Source organism: Coregonus lavaretus (genome assembly GCF_964263955.1).
Source record: "Coregonus lavaretus genome assembly, contig: HAP1_SCAFFOLD_3022, whole genome shotgun sequence".
NCBI lineage: Eukaryota > Metazoa > Chordata > Actinopteri > Salmoniformes > Salmonidae > Coregonus > Coregonus lavaretus.
Window position 1 is genome coordinate 27,914 of NW_028161051.1, and position 26,969 is coordinate 54,882.

At 41.9% G+C, this 26,969-nt stretch overlaps 1 protein-coding gene across 1 annotated transcript; it reads left to right on the forward strand.

The window, feature by feature from the left end:
• The first annotated feature begins 6,105 nt into the window (after positions 1-6,105).
• Positions 6,106-24,946, forward strand: LOC311121149 (ATP-binding cassette sub-family D member 2-like). The gene is made up of 10 exons (XM_084195671.1): positions 6,106-7,254; positions 7,603-7,783; positions 8,637-8,758; positions 13,931-14,099; positions 20,017-20,111; positions 20,723-20,868; positions 21,983-22,128; positions 23,279-23,363; positions 23,570-23,695; positions 24,226-24,946. Exons 1-10 carry the CDS (start codon positions 6,313-6,315, stop codon positions 24,437-24,439), a joined length of 2,226 nt encoding a protein of 741 aa, XP_084051797.1. The 5' UTR covers positions 6,106-6,312; the 3' UTR covers positions 24,440-24,946.
• The last annotated feature ends 2,023 nt before the right edge of the window (positions 24,947-26,969 follow it).

The following is a 26,969-nucleotide window of genomic DNA, read 5'->3' on the forward strand; positions in this document are numbered from 1 at the left end:
GTCCTGTGTTCCAATGGCACGTTGTGTTTGCTAATCCAAGTTTAGCATTTTAAAAGGCTAATTGATCATTAGAAAGCCCTTTTGCAATTATGTTAGCACAGCTGAAAACTGTTGTGCTGATTAAAGAAGCAATAAAACTGGCCTTCTTGAGGCTAGTTGAGTATCTGGAGCATCAGCAATTGTGGGTTCGATTACAGGATCAAAATGGCCAGAAACAAATAACTTTCTTCTGAAACTCAGTCTATTCTTGTTCTGAGAAATTAAGGCTATTCCATGCAAGACATTGCCAAGAAACTGAAGATCTCGTACAACGCTGTGTACTACTCCCTTCACAGAACAGCGCAAACTGTCTCTAACCAGAATAGAAAGAGGAGTGGGAGGCCCCGGTGCACAACTGAGCAAGAGGACAAATACATTAAAGTGTCTAGTTTGAGAAGCAGACGCCTCACAGGTCCTCAACTGGCAGCTTCATTAAATAGTACCCGCAAAACACCAGTCTCAACGTCAACAGTGAAGAGGCGACTCCGGGATGCTGACCTTCTAGGCAGAGTTGCAAAGAAAAAGCCATACAGTGAGGGAAATAAGTATTTGATCCCCTGCTGATTTTGTACATTTGCCCAATGACAAAGAAATGATCAGTCTATAATTTTTATGGTAGGTTTATTTGAACAGTGAGAGACAGAATAACAACAACAAAAATCCAGAAAAATGCATGTCAAAAATGTTACAAGTTGATTTGCATTTTAATGAGGGAAATAAGTATTTGACCCCCTCTCAATCAGAAAGATTTCTGGCTCCCAGGTGTCTTTTATACAGGTAATGAGTTGAGATTAGGAGCACACTCTTAAAGGGAGTGCTCCTAATCTCAGCTTGTTACCTGTATAAAAGACACCTGTCCACAGAAGCAATCAATCAATCAGATTCCAAACTCTCCACCATGGCCAAGACCAAAGAGCTCTCCAAGGATGTGAGGGACAAGATTGTAGACCTACACAAGGCTGGAATGGGCTACAAGACCATCGCCAAGCAGCTTGGTGAGAAGGTGACAACAGTTGGTGCGATTATTCGCAAATGGAAGAAACACAAAACAACTGTCAATCTCCCTCGGCCTGGGGCTCCATGCAAGATCTCACCTCGTGGAGTTGCAATGATCATGAGAACAGTGAGGAATCAGCCCAGAACTACACGGGAGGATCTTGTCAATGATCTCACGGCAGCTGGGACCATAGTCACCAAGAAAACAATTGGTAACACACTACGCCGTGAAGGACTGAAATCCTGCAGCGCCCGCAAGGTCCCACTGCTCAAGAAAGCACATGTACAGGCCCGTCTGAAGTTTACCAATGAACATCTGAATGATTCAGAGGAAAACTGGGTGAAAGTGTTGTGGTCAGATGAGACCAAAATCGAGCTCTTTGGCATCAACTCAACTTGCCGTGTTTGGAGGAGGAGGCTGCCTATGACCCCAAGAACACCATCCCCACCGTCAAACATGGAGGTGGAAACATTATGCTTTGGGGGTATTTTTCTGCTAAGGGGACAGGACAACTTCACTGCATCAAAGGGACGATGGACGGCGCCATGTACCGTCAAATCTTGGGTGAGAACCTCCTTCCCTCAGCCAGGGCATTGAAAATGGGTCGTGGATGGGTATTCCAGCATGACAATGACCCAAAACACACGGCCAAGGCAACAAAGGAGTGGCTCAAGAAGAAGCACATTAAGGTCCTAGAGTGGCCTAGCCAGTCTCCAGACCTTAATCCCATAGAAAATCTGTGGAGGGAGCTGAAGGTTCGAGTTGCCAAACGTCAGGCTCGAAACCTTAATTACTTGGAGAAGATCTGCAAAGAGGAGTGGGACAAAATCCCTCCTGAGATGTGTGCAAACCTGGTGGCTAACTACAAGAAACGTCTGACCTCTGTGATTGCCATCAAGGGTTTTGCCACCAAGTATTAAGTCATGTTTTGCATAGGGGTCAAATACTTATTTCCCTCATTAAAATGCAAATCAATTTATAACATTTTTGACATGCGTTTTTCTGGATTTTTTTGTTGTTATTCAGTCTCTCACTGTTCAAATAAACCTACCAGTAACATTATAGACTGATCATGTCTTTGTCAGTGGGCAAACGTACAAAATCAGCAGGGGATCAAATACTTTTTTCCCTCACTGTATCTCAGACTGGCCAATAAAAAGAAAAGATTAAGATGGGCAAAAGATCACAGACACTGGACAGAGGAAAATTTGAAAAAAGTGTTATGGACAGACGAATCGAAGTTTGTGAGACACAGACCAAATGAAAAGATGCTGGAGGAGTACTTGATGCCATCTGTCAAGCATGGTGGAGGCAGTGTGATGGTCTGGGGGTGCTTTGGTGGTGGTAAAGTGGGAGATTTGTACAAGGTAAAAGGGATCTTGAAGAAGGAAGGCTATCACTCAATTTTGCAACGCCATGCCATACCTTATGGACGGCGCTTGATTGGATCCAATTTCCTCCTACAACAGGACAATGACCCAAAGCACAGCTCCAAACTATACAATAACTATTTAGGGAAGAAGCAATCAGCTGGTATTCTGTCTATAATTGAGTGGCCAGCACAGTCACCGGATCTCAACCCTATTGAGCTGTTGTGGGAGCAGCTTGACCGTAAGAAGTGCCCATCAAGCCAGTCCAACTTGTGGGAGGTGCTTCAGGAAGCATGTGGTGAAATCTCTTCAGATTACCTCAACAAATTGACAAGTAGAATGCCAAAGGTCTGCAAGGCTGTAATTGCTGCAAATGGAGGATTCTTTGACGAAAGCAAAGTTTGAAGAACACAATTATTATTTCAATTAAAAATCATTATTTCTAACCTTGTCAATGACTACATTTCCTATTCATTTTGCTATATTTCCTATTCAAACTCATTTCATGTATGTTTTCATGGAAAACAAGGACATTTCGATGTGACCCCAAACTTTTGAACAGTAGTGTATCATCATACTATCATCAGGTCCACTGTGGCTCAGTTGGTAGAGCATGGTACTTGCAACGCCAGGATAGTGGGTTCGATTTCCGGGACCACCCGTATGTAAAATGCTAAATGGTACTGTAATATATTGTCATCATTGTTTAGCTCTGAAATTATTCCAATTCTGCCACTAGGTGGCAGTAGACACCTGATGTAATGCTGCTGCCTGCAATTACCTGAGTCAGGAAATCAGGTTCAGGGCCTCGGATCAGTGATTCCTTCACATCTCTGGAAGACGTTGTCGGTACTTCCTCCTTGAGATATATCTTAGGCATCCCCTTCTTAAAATTAGATGCTGGGATGAATTGACATACATACAGTATGTCAGTAAAGAGAGATTGGCAAACTTTCTGCAAAAACATGTATCATAGTTTTAGTGATTAATAGCCTACATAATGCACAGTGTCTGCGTAGCAAATGGCACCCTATTACGTACAAAGTGCTCTACTTCTGACCAGAGCACTATGGAACCTGTTCAAAAGTAGGACACTATATAGGGTATAGGGTGCCATTTGGGACACACTGGTACAGTACCTTCACTTCCATATTCTTCATTACTGCAGGCCCTGAAGAGTGCTTCTTCATGTTGCTCTTCACTCTCTAATTGGTTGAGAGAAAACTCCATTGTCTGATCTTTGAGAGAGAACTCAAAGGTGTGGTCTTTGCCCTCCGATTGGTTGATAGAGAACCCCACTGTGTGCATGGCATGGTCTCTGGTCTCTGTGCTACTGGGTAGGCAGATGCACACCCCATTAGTCAGTGCATACGTTACGGAAATATCCACTAATACTTCTATCTTCACAGATGTAATCAATACAGCAATTGAAATCAGGAAAAATAGAATATCAGCTCGGGGGGGGGTTGTCAATTTCAATAATGTACGAACAGAAGATGGATAAAGAAAATCAACATTTCCTGCATATCAGGTAAAAACACATCTTTGATATTTCAGTTCAGTACTCACTCAGGCTCTGTGCCTCCAAACAGTACCCTAGACACTGGGGGGGTCATGTTCTGCTGCTGTTTGGGTCCACTTGGTCCTGTGGCCCACGGGGCACACTCTCTCCTCCCTCCTGGCTGAGAGAAAGGTCTAAACTACAAAATCAAATATCCATTAGGTTTCAGTTATACTTTATCTTTCCAACACTGTTAGTACAGTGGAATTAATGCACATTAATTTGTCTTTGTTTCATGTGTTTGTGGGGTAGAGGTGGGGTTAAATCCATTCTAAATGAAGAAATACTGTTACTATGAATGTATTTGAATGAATACCTGTGGTTGCTCTGAGGTGGAGGTATCCCAGGGGGGTCTAGGGGAGCAATGTGGCTGTGGCAGGACCTGTGCTCTCTGCTGGAGGGAGAACAGGCCTGCCCCTGAGGAGGAGACTGACGACGATGCTGAGGAGAATGGGCTCAGGGTGTCCTGGATGTGTTGCTGGTAGTCTGACGTACAGGTGTCTGACATGTTCGACTCCAGCACTGGTGAGAGCTGAGAGCAACAATCAATGAACCAGCCAAATGTCACAAGGTTGAGTCATCATTTCCATAAAGCTTACTGTATCTGTATGTTCAGAAATATGGTAAAAAGAGTACTTGTGATGTAAGGTGATTTATTTGTGCTGTTAGAAAAGATTAATCAGTGTGAGTAAATGTGACTGACCTGTCTACACGTGAATCCATTAGGAATGCAGTGCTTTCTCTTTCTAACTGCCTGGACACTAAAATACATCAGTAGTACAGTGCCGTTATTACAAATACTTGAATGTCATTAAAGATGAGCTACTGTTTCACTTTGTCCTCCTAGAATGATTCTATAATTGCTTGATATATATAACCGATACCTGTACAAAGGCTGGCTCTCCACAAGGGAAAGCCGTGACGGGGAGCAAGGGCTCATGGGTAACTCCAGGGGCCCCTCCCTCATCGACTTGGGTCCTCCTTTATCATCAGTGATGTGAGTTATCTTTGGCTGATCTGGAACAAACCAAGTCATTGTTGTGGGTGGGTGGGATCCTTTTTCAATGTTATTAGTATTTATCCATAATGTATAGATGCCTGTCTGAACTCACTATTGTTTTCTTTCTTTGCAGCAATCTGGTTTACTATGAATAAAGTCACCAGGTCCATACTTCCAGAGCTGGCTCCTTTAGGAGAGGTTGGCATTCGTAAGGTTTTCATCTTTCTCTGCATTTTCTTCTTTTCAAAGAATTCCTGATAAAATGTTGGCATATGTATTATCATGTCACATATACGGTATTATAATGTATACAATATGGTACCTTATTCAAGGCCACTGTGGGTTTAACTTACCCTCTGCTTTTTCATGTCATTTCTCATCATAAACCGGTTCCTGTAATATTGATAATGGGAAATCAAGTTAAAATTGCTATTAAAAAGGGGGTCAATATAATATTTTTGTTAAATAGTAACAGTTCTGTAACAGTTGTAATGTTATTTGACAAAGAAAGATAAAGTTAATGTTGAATACTTGCTAACAAGCAGGTTTTCTAAAACTCGTTCCACACAGACTGTCAACAAGCACATCTGGAAAAGTGCTAACGTTAGCTAGCTAGCTGTCAAACTCACCTTGAACCACCGACCCAATTCATTTTGTCCAGTAAAATCAGACAGACAAAATAAAAAATGTTGGGCCATATATTTTATCAGCACTTTTGAAATGTATCTGACAGTATAAATTAGTTGATAGTTGTTGAGTTTTTATGAAACATAGCTAGCTACTAGTGACACTTTTTCACAAAGTAGCCGATTATAATGACGCTTCAGTTGAGTTGACAGGTACAGCGCGTGATTCAAAGAAGCAAGGGCCAAACCAACAGACATTGAATTAATGACGTAGCTACTATGTCCCTCTCAAAGATAAAAGAGGCGTTGGTAGTAACCGTGTTATTACACTTAATAACAAAATAGCATTATTATTGTTTCAATGATAACATTAGTTTATTCAGTGTACTGTACACAGATGCTGGGAAAATAGTCACAATACAGTAAAACCCAGGGTCGTTACAGTATGTACAGTAAAACGTACAGTAGAACCTCATTTGAATACGTCTCTCACAACTGATCGTGTCCTTCCGGGGTGTTGCCTATAAAAAATAAAACACTGCCAAACCAAATAACGTATCTAGCGGTTGGGTTTTCTAGCTGAAACATCGCACCATTGTATGAGGTAGATGGTTTTTCCTTTTCTTTTCGCATCAAGATCCATCATCCACTCCCGATGGATGTAGCACGGATTAACATCAAAGAAGACTAGCTCTTTGATCGCTTCGTAGGGGGGGAAGATGTCCAAAATACTTGATGCAGCGTCCAGAGTGAAATGGGACCGGAAGACTGCAGCGAAGCGAGCTATCTTTCTCGCGGCCGCTGCCTACGCCGTGAAAACCCTGTACCCCATCGTCTGCAAACAATTCGTGAAACGGAAAGAATGCAAGAATACCAGGGGGTCTAAAGGAGAGGAAAATGGCTCGACGGTTGGCGTTACATTACAAACAGATGCACTGAGTCATAAAAAGTCGCCTGGGGTAAACGCTGAATTTTTTAAGCAGATACTTGAACTGATCAAAATCCTCTTTCCAAAGCTTGTCTCCAAAGAGCTCGGATTGCTATCTCTGCATTCGGTCGCGTTGATTTCCCGGACGTTTCTGTCTATCTATGTCGCTGGCTTGGATGGCAAGATTGTGAAAACAATCGTTGAGAAAGAACCACGCAGCTTCATCATCCAACTGATGAAATGGCTCCTTATTGCCATCCCGGCCACATTCGTGAACAGCGTTATCCGCTACCTCGAGTGCAAGCTGGCCCTCGCCTTCCGCACTCGGCTAGTGGACCATGCCTACACCACCTATTTCACAGACCAGACCTACTACAAAGTCAGCAACATGGACGGGAGACTGACCAACCCGGACCAGTCTCTTACCGAGGACGTAATGATGTTTTCCCAATCCGTGGCGCATCTCTACTCGAACCTCACCAAGCCCATCTTGGATGTGATACTCACCTCCTACACCCTCATCCAGACGGCCCGGTCCAGGGGGGCCAACGCCAGCGGGCCGACCCTACTGGCCGGGCTGGTGGTGTTTTGCACGGCCAAGGTTCTGAGGGCCTGCTCGCCGAAATTCGGAAAACTAGTAGCTGAGGAGGCCCACAGGAAAGGCCATTTGCGATATGTGCATTCCAGGATAATTGCCAATGCAGAAGAGATAGCATTCTACAGGGGTCACAAGGTATACAAGGAAGGATGCATGGTGGATTTTACATGCAAAGTCACTATGTATTTATTACAATAGAAATACCCATGGGTTGGATCCCTTGGAGTTGGATCCAATGCACACCCATGACATCATATCCAATTCCCAAAAGTGATTTTCAATCATTTGATTGACAGCCTCCTTATATGCACTTCTTTTAGATAAGACTGTCTGCAAGTGCAAAATAACTAACATACAATGTGAATGTAATGTGAAATCTATTGTAATACATTTGTTGTAAATGTGTTATGCTGTGTAGGCTAGATACTTTTGTGACTGTAATGTAAACTGCCTGTTTGTGTCTGTCTGTCCTGTGTGTGTCAGGTGGAGATGCGTCAGCTGCAGAAGTGCTACCGGGCCCTGGCGGAGCAGATGAACTTGATCCTGTCCAAGCGTCTGTGGTACATCATGATAGAGCAGTTCCTCATGAAGTACGTGTGGAGTAGCTGTGGACTGGTCATGGTGGCTGTGCCCATCATCACCGCTACCGGCTTCGCTGACAGCGGTAACAGTCATCACAACATAAATAATAAATAAATAATATGCCATTTAGCAGACGCTTTTATCCAAAGCGACTTACAGTCATGCGTGCATACATTTTTGTGTATGGGTGGTCCCGGGGATCGAACCCACTACCTTGGCGTTACAAGGACCACATCATCTTGTTTTCTTCTAAAGCCTCTTGTTTTCAAGTACAGCATCTCCGGAGAAGAGGGAATAGTTGTCATGGTTTATCTCTGTTTGTGCATACCAGTAGAACGCCTATTCCGTCTTACATTTGAACCAATTGACATTTGATTCTATTTAGGTCATTTTGTGCTGATCTCACATACCCCAAAAAACAGTCCCTCTTCATTTGCATATTCCACATACAGTAGTAGATGATCAGCATGTGTTAACCCACAGGAACCAACTATCTCAATGATACCCTGTAGGTGTTATTCAACTGAATGGTGTCAAGGACTTTGTTGTGCTGATAAGGGTATATTCATCCTATTGTCCCTATTGTCCTGTTAGCTGCTAACTAACTGAATGCTACTGTTGTCTCCACCAGTGGAGGCTGTTGAGGGGAGGACAGCTCATAATAATGTCTGGAACGGAGCGAATGGAATGGCCTCAAACACATGGAAACCATGATAACATGGCAACTGTTGGGTTTTTGGCCACAAAAAAAGAGCAGTCATTACAGTCTTACTGGTCTAAGCATAGAATGGCTCTGTTCCATTTCGGTCTTTAACCCCTTTCCCTAGGCCCTTCTTTAGGCCATACCCCCTAGGTGTTCACAGATCAGAAAGCCAAGGGGCTAGGGGCCCAGTATGTAATCTCATAGTGTCTATCCTTAATTTCCCCTCTCACAGAGACTGCCGACGGTCAGACTCAGGTGCTGGTGAGCGAGAGGACAGAGGCTTTCACCACCGCACGCAATCTCCTGGCCTCTGGAGCTGACGCTATCGAGAGGATCATGTCCTCCTACAAAGAGGTGATCTCTCTCTCTCTCTCTCTCTCTCTCTCTCTCTCTCTCTCTCTCTCTCTCTCTCTCTCTCTCTCTCTCTCTCTCTCTCTCTCTCTCTCTCTCTCTCTCTCTCTCTCTCTCTCTCTCTCTCTCTCTCTCTCTCTCTCTCTCTCTCTCTCTCTCTCTCTCTCTCTCTCTCTCTCTCTCTCTCTCTCTCTCTCTCTCTCTCTCATCTTAAATTCAAGTGGCATTAGACTGATAGGACAGTGTTAGAGTAAGCCATTAGACCCACTCATGACAAGAGGACTCTCAACCTGTCTGTCAAGGTTGCAGACCAACATGAAGCAACATTCATTTTTTCACAGGGACGTTATCCCTTATTTTAATCCCAAAATGATGATGTCCATTCATGCATTTATGTTTTTTGCATACATTTATTTTTGAGTTACCAAAATTTGGACCAAAAGGACATTTTATGTCCCCCATCACAGTGCTGATTTGAATGTTGTCTGTGTTGGTTGTCATATGCCCACTACAATATTTGTGAATATGACAGTTATATTTACAGTATTACATGGATTTGAGAAAAGGGCTGATGTACAAGAAAGTGCACTGTTTCACTCTGTGCGGGAGGGTAGACCTTTCAATAAGAGGAATTGAGTATTGTTGGTGTCAGACTGTGTTTTTTAAAATATTTTGCCTTGCAAATCAGACAACTGTCTCTGTCTTGGATGTACAGTATCACACTTCCTACTGAAGGTTAGACTGCATTTAGTCATATACCATACAGCGTGGAGGACACAGGTAGTGTTTTGTATGTCACCCAACAAGCCTGTGCATGCAGCGATTCCACTCAATGCACTGGGCTCAGTGATGTGTGTTGCTGTGGCACCCTAAGAGGCAGGCAGAGTAATATTCACTCACTTCAGCTCACCCTGCAGCTAGCCTATTGCAGCGTCTGAACTGGGCCACACACCCCAACATGTTATGTAAAGTTATGTAATAGTATGGTATGTTATGCTGCAGGGGCACACACATTCAGACAGGCACAGGTAGTACACATTACGCTACTGCTGCTGTCACAGTACACTGTCTGAACACAGCCTGAGACTGTGACACACCTAGGGCTGTGGAGGTTTTGTCAGCCGGTGATTGTCAAGCAAATAACTGCAGGTATCATGGTAATTGACCGTTAATTAACAGAAACACATTATGCATCTTCTGGCTTCCACGCATAGCCTACAAGCCACTGATGCAGACCTTTGGAACATCTACATTTTAAAAAGTCTAAGAAATCCATGTAATATAGCCTACACCATCACAATTTAATCCATTATTTATTTTAGACAGGTCTAAAGAAACACGATATGACGAAAATGTAGTCTATTTCAGAAGAACAGAATAGCATACTCTGAGTTGTCCTTATGTTAGGCCCTGATCTGGCTATGCCATATGGCTGTGGGCTACACTAGTTCATTTAGCAGAAAAGATTTGCTTAGAATTCCGTGGCATTATTTTATAGTATGAAGAATAAAATTGGAACAAAGCTGAATAAAATAGAAAGGATATTTTCTCCAAACATTTGAGGGAGTGAGGACATGCGTCTATTCTGTGTTGAGCGGTTAACAAAGAAACAGGTACTCCTATATGCTTAATTTAGAATTAAATGCAACTTTAGTTGTGATACAAACGTTGGGCTATATGTTTTGATTTTTAATACATTCTAATGCTGCATGATGTGACTCTAATGATGATTTGAAAAAAGTTGCATGAAAGGCATGAGCTCTGCTTTGTTTTTTGCGCAGGCTGCACACACTTCATTCGTCATTCACAATTTGACAAGCACTTGATAATGCCTCAAATTCTCAGGCTGCATCCCCTTTTTGTGGCAGTAATGCCACCTAAAAAAATCCTTGCCTTTTGCTTCCCTTCTCCCGGCTGCCTGCCGAAGCACCTCTCACTCACATGGCTGTCCGTCACGTGATCAGGTTTCTCTCACAGGCTACATACAAGTGAAGACAGACACATCCGGGATGCAACTGCGTGCGTCCTTATACAATTCCGAAGCGCATATGGAAGATATTGGATGAACTGTCCACATTTACTTTTCGTCAGCCAACAAGATGAGTAGGCCTAACGAACAGCAAAAGCACTAGCCTATGTCAATCTACTATCCCCCATAGTACAAAAGTTGATCTATTCTATTCTGTGTGAGAAATATATATTCCAAACATAGTCTGGGACAGTTGTGGGATGCGATAGATCCCAAATTAATACAACCACTAGCATCAAAAAACATGTTTTAAGCAATGAGCCTGACGCAACAGATGAGAACGTTTAGCTTAAATGTTGGTAAACTATTAGGCTATTTCTTCACATTATAAGCGAAGCAATGCGCACACGGCAGTAGACTATAAGCGCGAATGTTCTATTAGCAGGAAAACACCATTCTCTGAAGTGACCACAAATGCGATTATGCATGTCATAATTTATTATAAAGGTGCATTTTTATGGTGAAAATGATCTTCCCCAAACTTGTATATAGTATGCCAGTTAGGCTCTACACACTTTGTAAAGCAGATGAATGTGCTTCATTTTAAGACATTATTTGCCCATTTTAGTTTTGATACAAACCTTATCAAAACATATAGGCCTATGGCCTAGGCCTGCATGAGGTGTGCGACTATGATTTGAAAAAGCCGCAAAAAAAACAATGCACAGTTTTTTTTGCCTTAAACTGGGCATCATTCACAAGTGATAGGCTAATATTTGTCAACCATCACACTATTCTTGATGTAAACTTGTCTTTACATATACTAAATAATATGTGTGAAATTTGTTTTGATTTAGAATGGACCATTATCATGCACCTGTCTCGAAACAGGGGCAGCGCAACAAAAAAAAAAGTAATCTATGCACTTAAGTAGTGAATGGAGGATGCTTTTCCCGTGGTTAATTTTCATGTCAGCCAGGTAAGCTATACTCCTGTTGTAAAGAGAAGCAATGTGCTTAATATTAGGAAAGTTGAGAAATAAATATAGTAGGCCTAGCCTATAGAAAGCTGATGGGATCCTCCCTCTTTTTAATAGAGGCCATCACTCTGTTTTCTCACGCAATTGCATAGCCTATAGAAATGTAGTGCAACATGAGCTCATGCTCTCATGAAGTGTTTGATTAGATTTTCGATTACATTTGCTTTGATGTCAGAGTGATTAGAGGGACAATAGAGTGCTGAGTACCAGGCAGTTAGCAAGTTTGGTAGGCTACTAATGACCATCAGCAGCATCAGAGCTTGGAGGAGCCTAATTACCGTGACTAAATGGTCACTGGAATTTGACTGCAGTCATGACTTGTGACTGCAGGTGTGGCAGTAATATGGTCACCATAACAGCCCATGACACAACCCCATAGGTTATGTAATATTATACCACAGCATTGTTGAATACTCGTTTCTGATTGGCTAGAAGGGCATTCTAGAATTGACATTAAAACCAGTTGGAAAGATACCTGGACAGTTGAAAAAGATATCAGGACACCTTGCAATCATGACGCAATAAGCGCCTACACATGCAGACCGTACTTGCTACAAAGTTACAGAAAGCTAAACCAACAACCACACAAACCAAAAGTGGATACATTTTAAACGCAGGTCCAACGAGGAAAAAGCTTAGCTAGCCAGCTAGTATTGATTTGTTTTTGCAGAGACATATTTTTTGGGAGCATTGATGACCTAATGTGTTGAGTGAAGAACATGAATTTCTCTGGTCCCGGCTACTGTTGCAGTCCCACGTTTCTAGTTTGACCAGCTGTTTTTAGTAACTGATATTGTTTAATTCTGTCATATTGGCAGGTTTGCTAGCAACAAACTATTTAGCTAGCTTCTAGCCTAGTGTTTGATATGCAATGCGATCTCCTTGTAATGAACAGGGTCGAGTGTCCTGACGAGAATGCACACTTGTCTAACTATGCCAGGCCAAATCGGGCATTATCAGCTCATTGTTATGGATGTATCCAAATGAATGTCAATAGAAAACAGCAACTTTGCTGTTATTCTGGCTGCAGAGGTCGTGACTGTGTTAGCCGTAGCTTGCTGGCTAGCTAGCAAGCGAGGGATAAGAACGTTGCCAGCGAGCATGGCAATGGTACACAAAGAACGAACGGCTGGGTCGAGTGTCTAGCAACCAAAAGATGAGAAAGTATTAATTCGCTTATATAAAGTAAAATATCAACAAAAACATTTTATTTCTACCGGTAAATGTGTGCTTATAGTATTGTTTTCTTTGGCAACTGTGGTATAAGCGGGATAAACAGTTTAAACAAACTCAACGGAATAAACTTTGCTGTTATTCTGGCTGCAGAGCTAGCGACTGTGTATCTGTAGCTAGTTGGTTACCTAGCAGCAAGCAAAGGATAAGAACGTTGCCACTGAGCATGGCAACGGAACATAAAGAACCAACGACTGGGTCTGTCCATAAATATCGAACTAATCGAACGAACGACTGGGTTGTGTCTCTAGCAACCAAAATATGAGAAATGATGAATTAGCTTATAAAAATGAAAATATCAACGAAAAAAAATATGTATACCACTGTGTGCTTTCATATTGTTTTCTTTGGCAACTGTGGTATAAGCGGGATAAGGGTTTTACCTGGAACCAAAAAGGGTTCTCCTATGGGGACAGCCGCAGAACCCTTCTAGAACCCTTTTTTCTAAGAGTGTACAGTCGTCCCATTAGACAGGCAATGTTATCTGTAGGAAGGTCTCGGGCCATCATCAGTACTGTGTATTCCCTAAACACAGATACAAACAGCTATAAAAAACAACACCAGCCATTGTTTAGAGTCAGATTAAGCTATGAGTGGAAATTAGTTGCATAAATTAAAAAGAGGGCTTTTGCATCATTCGATCAAATAATAGCCCTTCAACTTGTACTGTAATCCTGACCAGATTTTCAGTGCACACTGCAATACACTACTAAACACCAGCTCTGCTGCTGACTGCTCCCATAGTTCACTTGCATTAATGTAAGGGTTTTCCCAAAGACACACACACTGCTCTACTTTGCAAACATCCACTGTTGGGCAATGGTGGTGAACTCTGTTGGGTAAGATGACCTAACTGACCCCTTTCAGTTCAGTCTTACTCCAGTGTTATTTACCTCAACGAATGACCTCTGACCTTTCTGGTTGTCTGTGATAGGTCACAGAGCTGGCGGGCTACACAACGCGCGTCTACAACATGTTCCTGGTGTTTGGTGAGGTGCAGAGGGGCGTGTACAAGCGTTCATCCACATCGACCACGGGAACAGGAGAGAAGAAGAACGTGGCCAGGCCAGAGATGCACATCGACGGGCCTTTGGAAATCAAAGGTAGACTGTCTGAGATGTTAAGCATTTTGTACATATTTGCCAAGAGGTGCATAGGATACACATGCACATTCTGAGACACTCAAATGTCATCCTATTCCCTATTCAGTACACAACTATACCATATTATACTACTCTACTACATCAGGGGGTGGTGGAAGCATCTGGGTTAGATAGGCGGACCGGTAGCCTGGTAACCGAAAGGTTGCCGGTTCGAATCCCCAAGCTGCATGCAGGGAGTAAGCCGGCAGCCGGAGGGTTACCAGCTTCAATGATATTTGTGCGTCTGTAACTTTCTCACTCATCATAATTCACGATTCATTCAGGATATTCCGTAATCATGATAGCAACCACATGAATATAGAAGTGTTCAGAAACATAATCTATTCTTATTTACAATAAAAGTAACTCCAAAATTACACAATATTCACCATTCATTTCTATTGGGCACAAAATAATCTGAAACACAACCAAAACAAACAGCAAACGCATCCAAGAAGTTTGTAGAGTCACAAGATTGATGTAGTCATTGTGTGCTAGGAATATGGGACCAAATACTTCAATACACAGTTAAGTGAATTTGTCCCAATACTTTTGGTCCCCTAAAATGGGGGGGACAATGTACAAAAAGTGCTGTTATTTCTGAACGGTTCACCCGATATGGATGAAAATACCCTCAAATTAGTGCTGGCTGACGGTCACTTTAACCTCATAGTCATTTTATCATTTCAAATCCAAAGTGCTGGAATACAGAGCCAAAACAACAACAAAAAAGTCACTGTCCCTATACTTTTGGAGCTCACTGTATATGCACAAATGTTAAGCAAATTCACTATCCGATTGCAGCTTGTTGCCTTACAATTGTACGTTGAATCAACTTTATTGCTATTTTGTTTAGCAAACTCACAATCCTATTGCATCTTTTTGCCTTACAATTACAGTATACGTTAAATCAACATTTTTTTTACAGGTTAGAGATAGACACAGGGTCCACCCAAAATGGCATTTTATTCCCTATATAGTGCACTACTTTCAGTGTTTCCCCATATTCATTTACCAGTGGCAGGCCGCCGCTTCTAAATCATTGCCGCCAATATAATATACAGTGGGGGAAAAAAGTATTTAGTCAGCCACCAATTGTGCAAGTTCTCCCACTTAAAAATATGAGAGAGGCCTGTAATTTTCATCATAGGTACACGTCAACTATGACAGACAAAATGAGGGAAAAAAATCCAGAAAATCACATTGTAGGATTTTTAATGAATTTATTTGCAAATTATGGTGGAAAATAAGTATTTGGTCAATAACAAAAGTTTCTCAATACTTTGTTATATACCCTTTGTTGGCAATGACACAGGTCAAACGTTTTCTGTAAGTCTTCACAAGGTTTTCACACACTGTTGCTGGTATTTTGGCCCATTCCTCCATGCAGATCTCCTCTACAGCAGTGATGTTTTGGGGCTGTCACTGGGCAACACAGACTTTCAACTCCCTCCAAAGATTTTCTATGGGGTTGAGACCTGGAGACTGGCTAGGTCACTCCAGGACCTTGAAATGCTTCTTACGAAGCCACTCCTTCGTTGCCCAGGCGGTGTGTTTGGGATCATTGTCATGCTGAAAGACCCAGCCACGTTTCATCTTCAATGCCCTTGCTGATGGAAGGAGGTTTTCACTCAAAATCTCACGATACATGGCCCCATTCATTCTTTCCTTTACACGGATCAGTCGTCCTGGTCCCTTTGCAGAAAAACAGCCCCAAAGCATGATGTTTCCACCCCCATGCTTCACAGTAGGTATGGTGTTCTTTGGATGCAACTCAGCATTCTTTGTCCTCCAAACACGGCGAGTTGAGTTTTTACCAAAAAGTTCTATTTTGGTTTCATCTGACCATATGACATTCTCCCAATCCTCTTCTGGATCATCCAAATGCACTCTAGCAAACTTCAGACGGGCCTGGACATGTACTGGCTTAAGCAGGGGGACACGTCTCGCACTGCAGGATTTGAGTCCCTGGCGGCGTAGTGTGTTACTGATGGTCGGCTTTGTTACTTGGGTCCCAGCTCTCTGCAGGTCATTCACTAGGTCCCCCCGTGTGGTTCTGGGATTTTTGCTCACCGTTCTTGTGATCATTTTGACCCCACGGGGTGAGATCTTGCGTGGAGCCCCAGATCGAGGGAGATTATCAGTGGTCTTGTATGTCTTCCATTTCCTAATAATTGCTCCCACAGTTGATTTCTTCAAACCAAGCTGCTTACCTATTGCAGATTCAGTCTTCTCAGCCTGGTGCAGGTCTACAATTTTGTTTCTGGTGTCCTTTGACAGCTCTTTGGTCTTGGCCATAGTGGAGTTTGGAGTGTGACTGTTTGAGGTTGTGGACAGGTGTCTTTTATACTGATAACAAGTTCAAACAGGTGCCATTAATACAGGTAACGAGTGGAGGACAGAGGAGCCTCTTAAAGAAGAAGTTACAGGTCTGTGAGAGCCAGAAATCTTGCTTGTTTGTAGGTGACCAAATACTTATTTAAAAAAATTCTCAATTTGTCTGTCATAGTTGACGTGTACCTATGATGAAAATTACAGGCCTCTCTCATCTTTTTAAGTGGGAGAACTTGTACAATTGGTGGCTGACTAAATACTTTTTTCCCCCACTGTATATATATAAAACAAATCGGGATTGTAAAACATTTTCAGTGTAAAGTTAAATGATTAAAACAGATAAAGTATGTAGTAAAGATAATGGACCTATATATTCAAAATATAATATGATAATCTTTTAGAACTAACAGTCACCAAAATAAAATGAGACAGTCAGGGAGAATCTAAAATTCCCAGAATTTCATGGCATTATTTTGTTAGAATGTTTGAGTCATTCAGATAGCATAAGAACACGGCATAAATGTGTAGAATTGCAGGAAATTAGCTCTAAACGGCACATTTTCTCTCAGCCCCATGGCAAAATGTATAAAATTGCACGAAATGCGCTTTAAATCTGAAATGTTTTTTCTCTGCCCCATGACAGAATGTGTAGAATTTTTGGAAATTAGCTTTAAAACAGCTACATTTAGTCTCTGCGGCAAGGAGGAAGGCCTCTAAAATGTTCAGTCGCATGGAGTGACAAGTTCAAACGTATGTTTGTAGTATTTGATGCATTCATAGTCTTTTGGGGTTTATCAGTTAGGTACAGTACATTCGGAAAGTATTCAGACCCATTGACTTTTTCCACATTTTGTTATGTTACAGCCTTATTCTAAAATGGATTAAATAAATGTTTTTCCTCGTCAATCTACAAACAATACCCTATAATGACAAAATTAAACAAGTTTTTTTAAATGTTTGCAAATATATTAAAAATAAAAAACAGAAATACCTTATTTACATAAGTATTCAGAACCTTTGCTATGAGACTCGAAATTGAGCTCAGGTGCATCCTGTTTCCACTGATCATCCTTGAGATGTTTCTACAACTTGATTGGAGTCCACCTGTGCTAAATTCAATTGATTGGATATGATTTGGAAAGGCACACACCTGTCTATATAAGGTCCCAGAGTTGACAGTGCATGTCAGAGCAAAAACCAAGCCATGAGGTCGAAGGAATTGTCTGTAGAGCTCCAAGACAGGATTGTGTCGAGGCACAGATCTGGGGAAGGGTACCAAAAAATATCTGCAGTATTGAAGGTCCCCAAGAACACAGTGGCCTCCATCATTCTTAAATGGAAGAAGTTTGGAATCACCAAGACTCTTCCTAGAGCTGGCCGCCCGGCCAAACTGAGCAATCGGGGGAGAAGGGCCTTGGTCAGGTGACCAAGAACTCGATGGTCACTCTGACAGAGCTCCAGAGTTCCTCTGTGGAGATGGGAGAACCTTCCAGAAAGACAACCATCTCTGCAGCACTCCACCAATCAGGCCTTTATGGTAGAGTGGCCAGACGGAAGCCACTCTTCAGTATAAGGCACATGACAGCCCGCTTGGAGTTTGCCAAAAGGCTCTCAGACCATGAGAAACAAGATTCTCTGGTCTGATGAAACCAAGATTGAACTCTTTGGCCTGAATGCCAAGCGTCACGTCTGGAGGAAACCTGGCACCATCCCTACGGTGAAGCATGGTGGTGGCAGCATCATGCTGTGGGGATATTTTTCAGCGGCAGGAACTCAAATCAAATCTAATTTTATTTGCCACATGCGCCGAATACAACAGGTGAAGACATTACATTGAAATGCGTACTTACAAGCCCTTAACCAACTATGCAGTTAAGAAAAAAATATAAATAGCAAATAATGAAAGAGCAGCAGTAAAATAAAATAACAGTAGGGAGGTTATATACAGGGGGTACCGGTACAGAGTGAATGTGCGGGGGCACCTGTTAGTCGAGGTAATTGAGGTAATATGTACATGTAGGTAGAGTTAAAGTGACTATGCATAAATAATAAACAGAGTAGCAGCAGCGTAAAAGAGGGGGGTGGGGTGGGGGGGCAATGCAAATAGTCCGGGTAGCCATGATTAGCTGTTCAGGACTCTTATGGCTTGGGGGTAGAGGCTGTTAAGAAGCCTTTTGGACTGAGACATGGCGCTCTGGTACCGCTTGCCGTGCGGTAGCAGAGAGAACAGTCTATGACTAGGGTGGAGTCTGTGATAATATTTGGGGCCTTCCTCTGACACCGCCTGGTATAGAGGTCCTGGATGGCAGGAAGCTTGGCCCCAGTGATGTACTGGGCGTACGCACTACCCTCTGTAGTGCCTTGCCATACCAGGCGGTGATGCAACCAGTCAGGATGCTCTCGATGGTGCAGCTGTATAACTTTTTGAGGATCTGAGGACCCATGCCAAATCTTTTCAGTCTCCTGAGGGGGAATAGGCTTTGTCGTGCCCTATTCAACTGGGAGACTAGTCAGGATCGAGGGAAAGATGAACGGAGCAAAGTACAGAGATCCTTGATGAAAACCTGCTCCAGATGGCTCAGGACCTCAGACTGGGGCAAAGGTTCACCTTCCAACAGGACAACGACCCTAAGCACACAGCCAAGAGAACGCTGTGTGCTTGGTGATTCCAAACTTCTTCCATTTAAGAATGATGGAGTCTCTGAATGTCCTTGAGTGGCCCAGCCAGAGCCCGGACTTGAACCCGATTAAACATCTCTGGAGAGACCTGAAAATAGCTGTGCAGCGACGCTCCCCATCTAACCTCACAGAGCTTGAGAGGATCTGCAGAGAAGAATGGGAGAAATTCCCCAAATACAGGTGTGCCACGCTTGTAGTGTCATACCCAAGAAGACTTGAGGCTGTAATCGCTGCCAAAGGTGCTTCAACAAAGTACTGAGTAAAGGGTCTGAATACTTATGTAAATATGTTTTTGCTTTGTCATTATGCGGTATTGTGTGTAGATTGATGAGGGAAAAAAACTTTTGAATCCATTTTAGAATAAGGCTGTAACGTAACAAAATGTGGAAAAAGTCAAGGGGTCTGAATACTTTCCGAATGCACTGTAAATGCAGATGGGCCATCCCAAGCTTCAGCCTATTTATTTCAGGCTACAGGTTATAATGCTTTTAAAGGGAAAATGTTATTTAAAATGGTGTCAACGTACATTTACATTTACATTTTAGTCATTTAGCAGACGCTCTTAATCATATATTCTTTCATTTTGGAGTAGAATGTCCTTTTCAAAGTCACCAGAAGTGACCTTGTCACAGACGTTGCCCCCCACTCTAACTTTGCCACCGCTGCTGAAAAAAATCCTAGGGGAAACACTGACTTTTGACCAGAGACCTATGGGCCTTTGTCAAAAGTAGTGCACTATAAAGGGAATAGGATACCATTTGGGACAGAGCCTCGGCTAATCCTGTGCTGTGCAGTGTATTTTTCTTGCTGTTCTTTCTGACCATCTTGGTCTAAACAAGATGTTTTTTGTCTTTGACTTCTGCAGGAAGAGTCATCGATGTGGACAATGGCATCGTGTGTGAGAGTGTCCCTATCATCACTCCCAATGGAGACATAGTGGTCTCCAGCCTCAACTTCAAGGTGAGAAATAACACAGCAAAATCCTGGGCGATGTTCAGTAGTGATAAAACGTTTTCAAATGAAGTGAAATACTTCAAATTAAGTACTACCTGAACTTATCCAATAAGAGAACAGATTTTTGTTTTCCATTTCCAAACTGTTGTGAAAGTGTTTCCTACTGAAGATCCTGCTCAGCATCCTACTAAATCAATCGAAATGTTACAGTACCTGTGATGTGTTTGCTGTTACTATGTTTTCCTAATCCTCCAGCCATCTTCCCCCAGGGTAGGGTGTACATGCTTTGTCCTTTGTTGTGTTACCAGGAAATTAGCTCACTTTGAGATTTGAATGTATTTTTGAAGTGAACCCTGGCTAAGAGAAGGAAGCACACATGTAATTATCACAAACGCACACTCACGCTAAATTGCATAGCATAAAATACGGACAGTATGGCTTCCTAATACTCTACATAAACCATGACAAAAAAATATGTAGAGACTACTTACAATCAAGTGGTTCATACTAGTCTCGCTTTGCCAAACTCGTGTCATGGGTTGTTAGACACAGCAGCTGTGATGAGACTATTCAGTACTCCAAGGCTATAACGTGTGTGTGAATGATGTTTCTTGCAGGTGGAGGAAGGTATGCACCTGTTGATCACAGGTCCTAACGGCTGTGGGAAGAGTTCTCTGTTCAGGATCCTCAGTGGGCTGTGGCCTGTGTATGGGGGACTGCTGCACAAACCCTCCCCACAACACATGTTCTACATACCACAAAGGTCAGTGGTTGTCACTGTCACACACACACTTATGGCCACCCGTGTACTGACTCTGACACACATGCACCCATGTATAGATGTAGGATCTTCATTTGAAACTTGAAGGGTATTCAAGGTTTAAAAAGACTTCTAAAGTTTGTAATTTCCACTTTAAAATATCAGACTTGATTTGCCCTAACGAAAGATGTATCAACCCCTACAAAAAATGTCCATTAATTGTAATCCACATAATAATTCACATTTCCTGTTGCTGCAGGATTATTTTCCTGCTGTAGCAAACTGGCTCAAATGAAGATCCTACATCTGTACATGTACCATGCAGGCTTGCATAGAGGCATGCACGGATGCATATTCTGCATGCATGCACACACACAACCACATTCACACACTACATACATACAGTTAAATGTATTGAAAATCAGCAGTAGGGATCCTTACCCTCTAGACTCAGTAACTGGATCTCCATGGAGAGTGAGAGAGAGAAACCAGACCTTAGAGTAGTGAAATATTTACCAGCTCTTCCAGGTGTTTGACGGCTTTACAGTAATGCTGAAACGTGACACACACACACAGTTTTGTATTGCTATCCTTGTGGGGACCAAATAATTGATTCCCATCCAAAGTCCTATTTTCTATAACCCTAACCCAAACCTTAACCCTAACCTTAACCATTAACCTACCATAACCCTAAACTTACCCTAACCCTAAAACTATACCTAAACCCTAACCCCAACCTTAATTCTAACCCTAATTGTAACCCTAAACCTAACCCCTAAGCCTAAAATAGCATTTTTCCTTGTGGGGACCGGCGAAATGTCCCCACTTGTCAGAATTTTCCTTGTTTTACTATCCTTGTGAGGACTTCTGGTACCCACAAGGATAGTAAAATAAACACACAGACACACACACACACACACACACACACACGAGCACACACACACACACAGTTAAATGTATTGAAAATCAGCTGCAGGTAACCTTACCCTCTAGACTCAGTAACTGGATCTCCATGGAGAGTGAGAGAGAGAAACCAGACCTTAGAGTAGTGAAATATTTACCAGCTCTTCCAGGTGTTTTGACGGCTTTACTGTAATGGTGAAACCTCTCTCCTCAGGCCGTACATGTCCATTGGGACCCTGAGAGACCAGGTGATCTACCCAGACTCTCTAAAAGACATGCATGACAGAGGCTACAGAGACAAGGACCTGGAGGTCATACTGGACATCGTTAACCTCAACCAGATAGTGACTCGCGAGGGCGGTAAGAACCGGGGAAGGGGCGGTGAGGGAAATACGATCTGAGTCAGCTTAGAACAAAAGGGCTGCGTGAGTCTGAAGACATAGTAACAGGGGCACTTTGAAAAGAGGTAGCTGAAGCCTGACAAAACTCCAGGTAACCTATTTTTAAGCCATTTACTCTTGAGATGAATGATATGGTTTCCAAGGGGATTCCCAAACAACAATAGACATATACTGAATGGGGCCCTCTTAGTTTAGCTAACACATCCTTCCTTAAAAAGTTTCTATATCTCTTATCATACTATGCGCTGTCTGTAGTGCATTTGACCACTCAATAAGTTATTTCTGTATTTTTCTAGTGGCATCAGTCTATCCCTCTCCATCTCTTTGGTCTTTGGTCGGGGTGCCAGGTAGCTTAAGGCCGCTGGTTCTAATCCCCGAGCCGACTAGGTGAAAAATCTGTCGATGTGCCCTTGAGCAAGGCACTTAACCCTAATTGTTCCTGTAAGTCGCTCTGGATAAGAGTGTCTACTAAAATGTAAATGTCTTATTAAGGACATGTAGAGTGTAGTTAATTGGAGACCAGTGGTCCTGTTATTCTCCAACAATCAGCTCTATTGTTGTGACCTCACTACTAAGCCTGGTCCCTCTAGGTTAGAGCCATGAATGGCTGCTCTGTCTGTAACCACTGTGTGAATGGTTCCTAGCCAGAGGAGAGGGTCATTCAACTAAAATCATCTCCATCATCCAGATTTTCCACATGTTGGGTTCCCTCCAGAAGGGTTATTATTTTCCCTGTTTGTTTACAAACGCAGGCTCCTGTATCATTGTCCTAAATCAGGATTAGAAAGTATTAGGTTTTTGGTCTTTTGAGATAAATATGAAACCTAGTAATTTAAATGGAAAAGACACAGGATGTCTTGCATTGGGACAAATAAAATGCTTGTTTTTAAGCCTTAGAGAGAGACATCTTTTTTTAAGTAAGTCAGTCTCCTATTGAATATTCTTCAACTTTGAACTCTCTCCACAGTTGTTCCCATGGTTACGCTAACTTTAAACCCTTTGCATTGGTCTTTGTGTAGCGTTTAACCTACTTATTCCAATGGAGAATAAAACTGTAGTCAATGACAGTACTTCAATATTAACTGACTGTGATGTTTGTCTGTGTGTAGGTTGGGATGCAGAGATGGACTGGAAGGACGTGTTGTCTGGGGGAGAGAAACAGAGGATGGGCATGGCTCGCATGTTCTACAACAGGTAAGACTTGGCCTGCCATCTTAGGCTTTCTTTAACCCTGTATGTACGGGTTGGAAAAACGTAACAGTAGACATTTAAAGGTGCTGTTGATTGAATATCCCATATTCCTCTCTTGTTTGATAGTTGATTGATTGGTGGCTAGTTGATTTAATTCATCGTTAATTAGACAATTATAAATTACTAAATTCCTTTTACTTGTGTGTCAGGCCAAAGTACGGCCTGTTGGATGAGTGCACCAGTGCTGTCAGCATTGACGTGGAGGGAAAAATATTCCAGGCTGCAAAGGATGCTGGGATATCCTTACTGTCAATCACCCACAGGCCCTCCCTCTGGTAAGAGACAGATATCATATCTGGACCAGTCTGTCCACCCCAATTCTGATATTTTTTGCAAAAAAACTAAAGCAAAAACATGTAGTAGGCTATAAGCAAATGCACCACTAGTTGTCACGTCAGCAGTGCTCTGTTCTGTATTTTCTCTGAGTTAGCCTCAGGCATTAAACATGATTGCAGTGCAAACACAATCAGTACTACCACAATATTGTGCAGGTCTGTTCCTCTCAGGAGATTGCTGCTGCTAGTTAGTTGCTTGTTTAACCTTAGCAGTCATTTTACAAGGCTGAGCACAGCACAAAATAATCACAACATGACTGCAACCACAATAGAACAGAACTCTTGCACCATCACTAACACTGCAATAATTTTGCGTAACACAACCATAAGGTCAAAGACAATTGTATACTATTTTGAAATAATGTTGTGCTTGGACTGGATAATGAATGAATAAAAAAGAGAAACATAACGCAACCATGAAATAATCCCATCCCTAACCCATATTCTTGCTCCACTTTTCATACCTACAGGAAGTACCACACCCACCTGTTACAGTTTGATGGTGAGGGAGGATGGAGGTTCGAGCAGCTGGACACCGCTACGCGTCTCTCCCTGACCGAGGAGAAACAGCGCCTCGAGTCCTCACTTGCAGGAATACCCAAGATGCAACACAGACTCAACGAACTCTGCAAGATCCTGGGAGAGGACTCAGTCCTCAAAACAGCCGACACAGCAGAGGAGTGAAAGAAGAAGAATGAAAGAAAAAGCGAGATTGATGTTCAGAAAAGTCAAAGTATTTCTTTTTTGTTTCAACGCACACCAACCGCATATTTCCAAACGTTTCCAGTGTTGGGGTTGAGTTTTAAGAATTCACCAACAATGTTGTTTTAAAGAGGTTTTCATCGCTGGAATGGTTGAGAGACTTAAAATCTCTGACAAGCTGAGACTAACATTTTATTTGGTTGAACAATGAAGTAAAACATTTTTTCATTTCTAGCACTTTACTCAATTTGAGGAATGTACATGTTTATTGCTGTGGTTATCAAGTGCTGAAGTAGTAGGCTTAGGCTTTTTTTTGTGAGACAGTATTTTCCTTATTTTACTGTATAGATTTGTTTGTGTTATTAAAAAAACTCATATGGACCTGAAAAGGCGCAACGCTTGGCATGAAAAATTATTCTGGTCTTTAATAGCCTTCTACGTCCATTTTTTTGAAAACGTGTCTAATAAAACTTTTTTGAAATAATGGTGAGCGAGCGTTGCGCCTTTTCCTGTCCAGTGATGTCTACACATTTTTAGGTGTCACCTCTACTCACTTTGGTTGAGCACCCGCTACTTCTTTCTATAAAAAAACTACTAGAAAGGTCATTGAATGATATCAAACAATGATCATCAAGTTTTTACAATCATATCAAGTTATTCATTAAGGTTAGGCTAATAAGCATACAGTTTTAAAGGTAGCCCAACTGCTCACATTTAAAGTACCACAGCTGCGATAAATTAGTGTCCCTTTCTATTATCTCAGCCACTGGCGCTGGGTTATATCATAAGGACATCTTCCTTATAACATTACTGAATGTGTTGTTCACAGGTTATCTCCTCAGAACTGCAGTATAATAATATATTCAAAATACCTCAGTTATCTGGCTCTGCATTTTAAATAACACCCTTCCCTAGACCTATATAGTGCACTACTTTGACCGCAACCCTGATTTGTCTTTGTTAGTGGCTAAGATGGTTTTCTTAGGATCTATTATTGGACATTAGTGCATTAGTGACAGAGCTATGGGTCTGTTGCTATAGGCTTCTGGTTTACTGAACAAATACAATGGATTTCAAGGCATTCTGTCTTGTCTCAAGCAGAGCACAGCAGGAATCGGACTGGGCTCGCTCACACAAACGCACACACAGGCACGCTGACGCACGCACACACACCGCCTGGCTAAGCCCTACTCACTATCACTAGGGTAATATCTGTGGAACAGGGTGTTTTGTGTTGTCTCAGTCTACAATCTTCACCCCTATAAAAAATATGTCACATCTTCAGCAAGAGGTTTACATTGTGTTTTACAATAACCACTGTTGTTTTCCGTTGTAGTTCAGTACGGTTTACTTGGTTGCTGAGTTTAATAAACTGTTACCTTGTTATGTACACCCTCAATCTAGTTCTAAAATCAATCTAGTTCAACAATTCATATTTGTTACCAGCGACCTATCTCAGACTGTATACTGTGAACTTTGTTGTTTCTTTTTTTGATAGTCATAAAATGTATTTTTAATGTAGTGATTTTAGAGTTTGATTATGCTGCCTCTGTTCAAACCTGTGTATGTACAGAAAATCTTCTGCTGAACAAATCTGTCATCTCAGCTCTGCTGAGGTTACTATAGGTCAAATCCAAGACCAGTCCTTCTAGTACTTTAGCCTTATAGCCTGGCTGTGTTAGTGTATCCCATATACCAGGGTTCTCCAACTGGCGTTCCGTGTGCAGGTGATTTTTTTTTTGGGGGGGGGGGGGCATAAAAGACTGTAAACACACCAGCAAATCAGCTCCAATTGATTTTAATTTTGGAAATTTGTTCCAAAGTATTCCCACACATAATAGAGGGTTATATGTGATCGTTTACGATTGTAAACAAGGTTTGAAATTATTATGTTTTAGTCAAATATTATATCTGTTTGGGCTTCTTGCGGTCCATTTGCAGTCTACAAATGATTTGTAATTATGTTCCGGCCCCCTGACCATCCGCTGAAGAAAAAATCAGCCCGCGGCTGAATCTAGTTGATGATCCTTGCCCTATATGGTATATTCAATCAGTGATATCTACAAACATTGGGTATACTGATTGGGTGGCACATACTAGTGCCGGGTTATTTGATTGGCTTATACCCCGACTGTTATAACAGAATGAAATCAGTAACCGCAATGGCAGAATATTACCAAGTGTACAATAAGTGCATCTGCTATATTTTTACCACTACATCTCAGACTAAACTGTCTTGAAGAGAAGTGACATGGAAAAGAATGTATGTAAGTTATAAATATGTAAACTATATATTGTAATGTATACTTTGTTAATATAGAACTTATATTTGCTTTGCATTCAATGGGTGAGTGTGAGTGATGCCTCAATCACTTGTTATATTTGAACTGTCTCTTTCAATCAATGCTAAACAGAGAGCATTGTGGGAGGATAAATACAATAACTTGCACCATGAATAGTTAGTTGTTCATGGAAGTAAACTAGTGAACTTTTGTAATATACTAGGTAATAA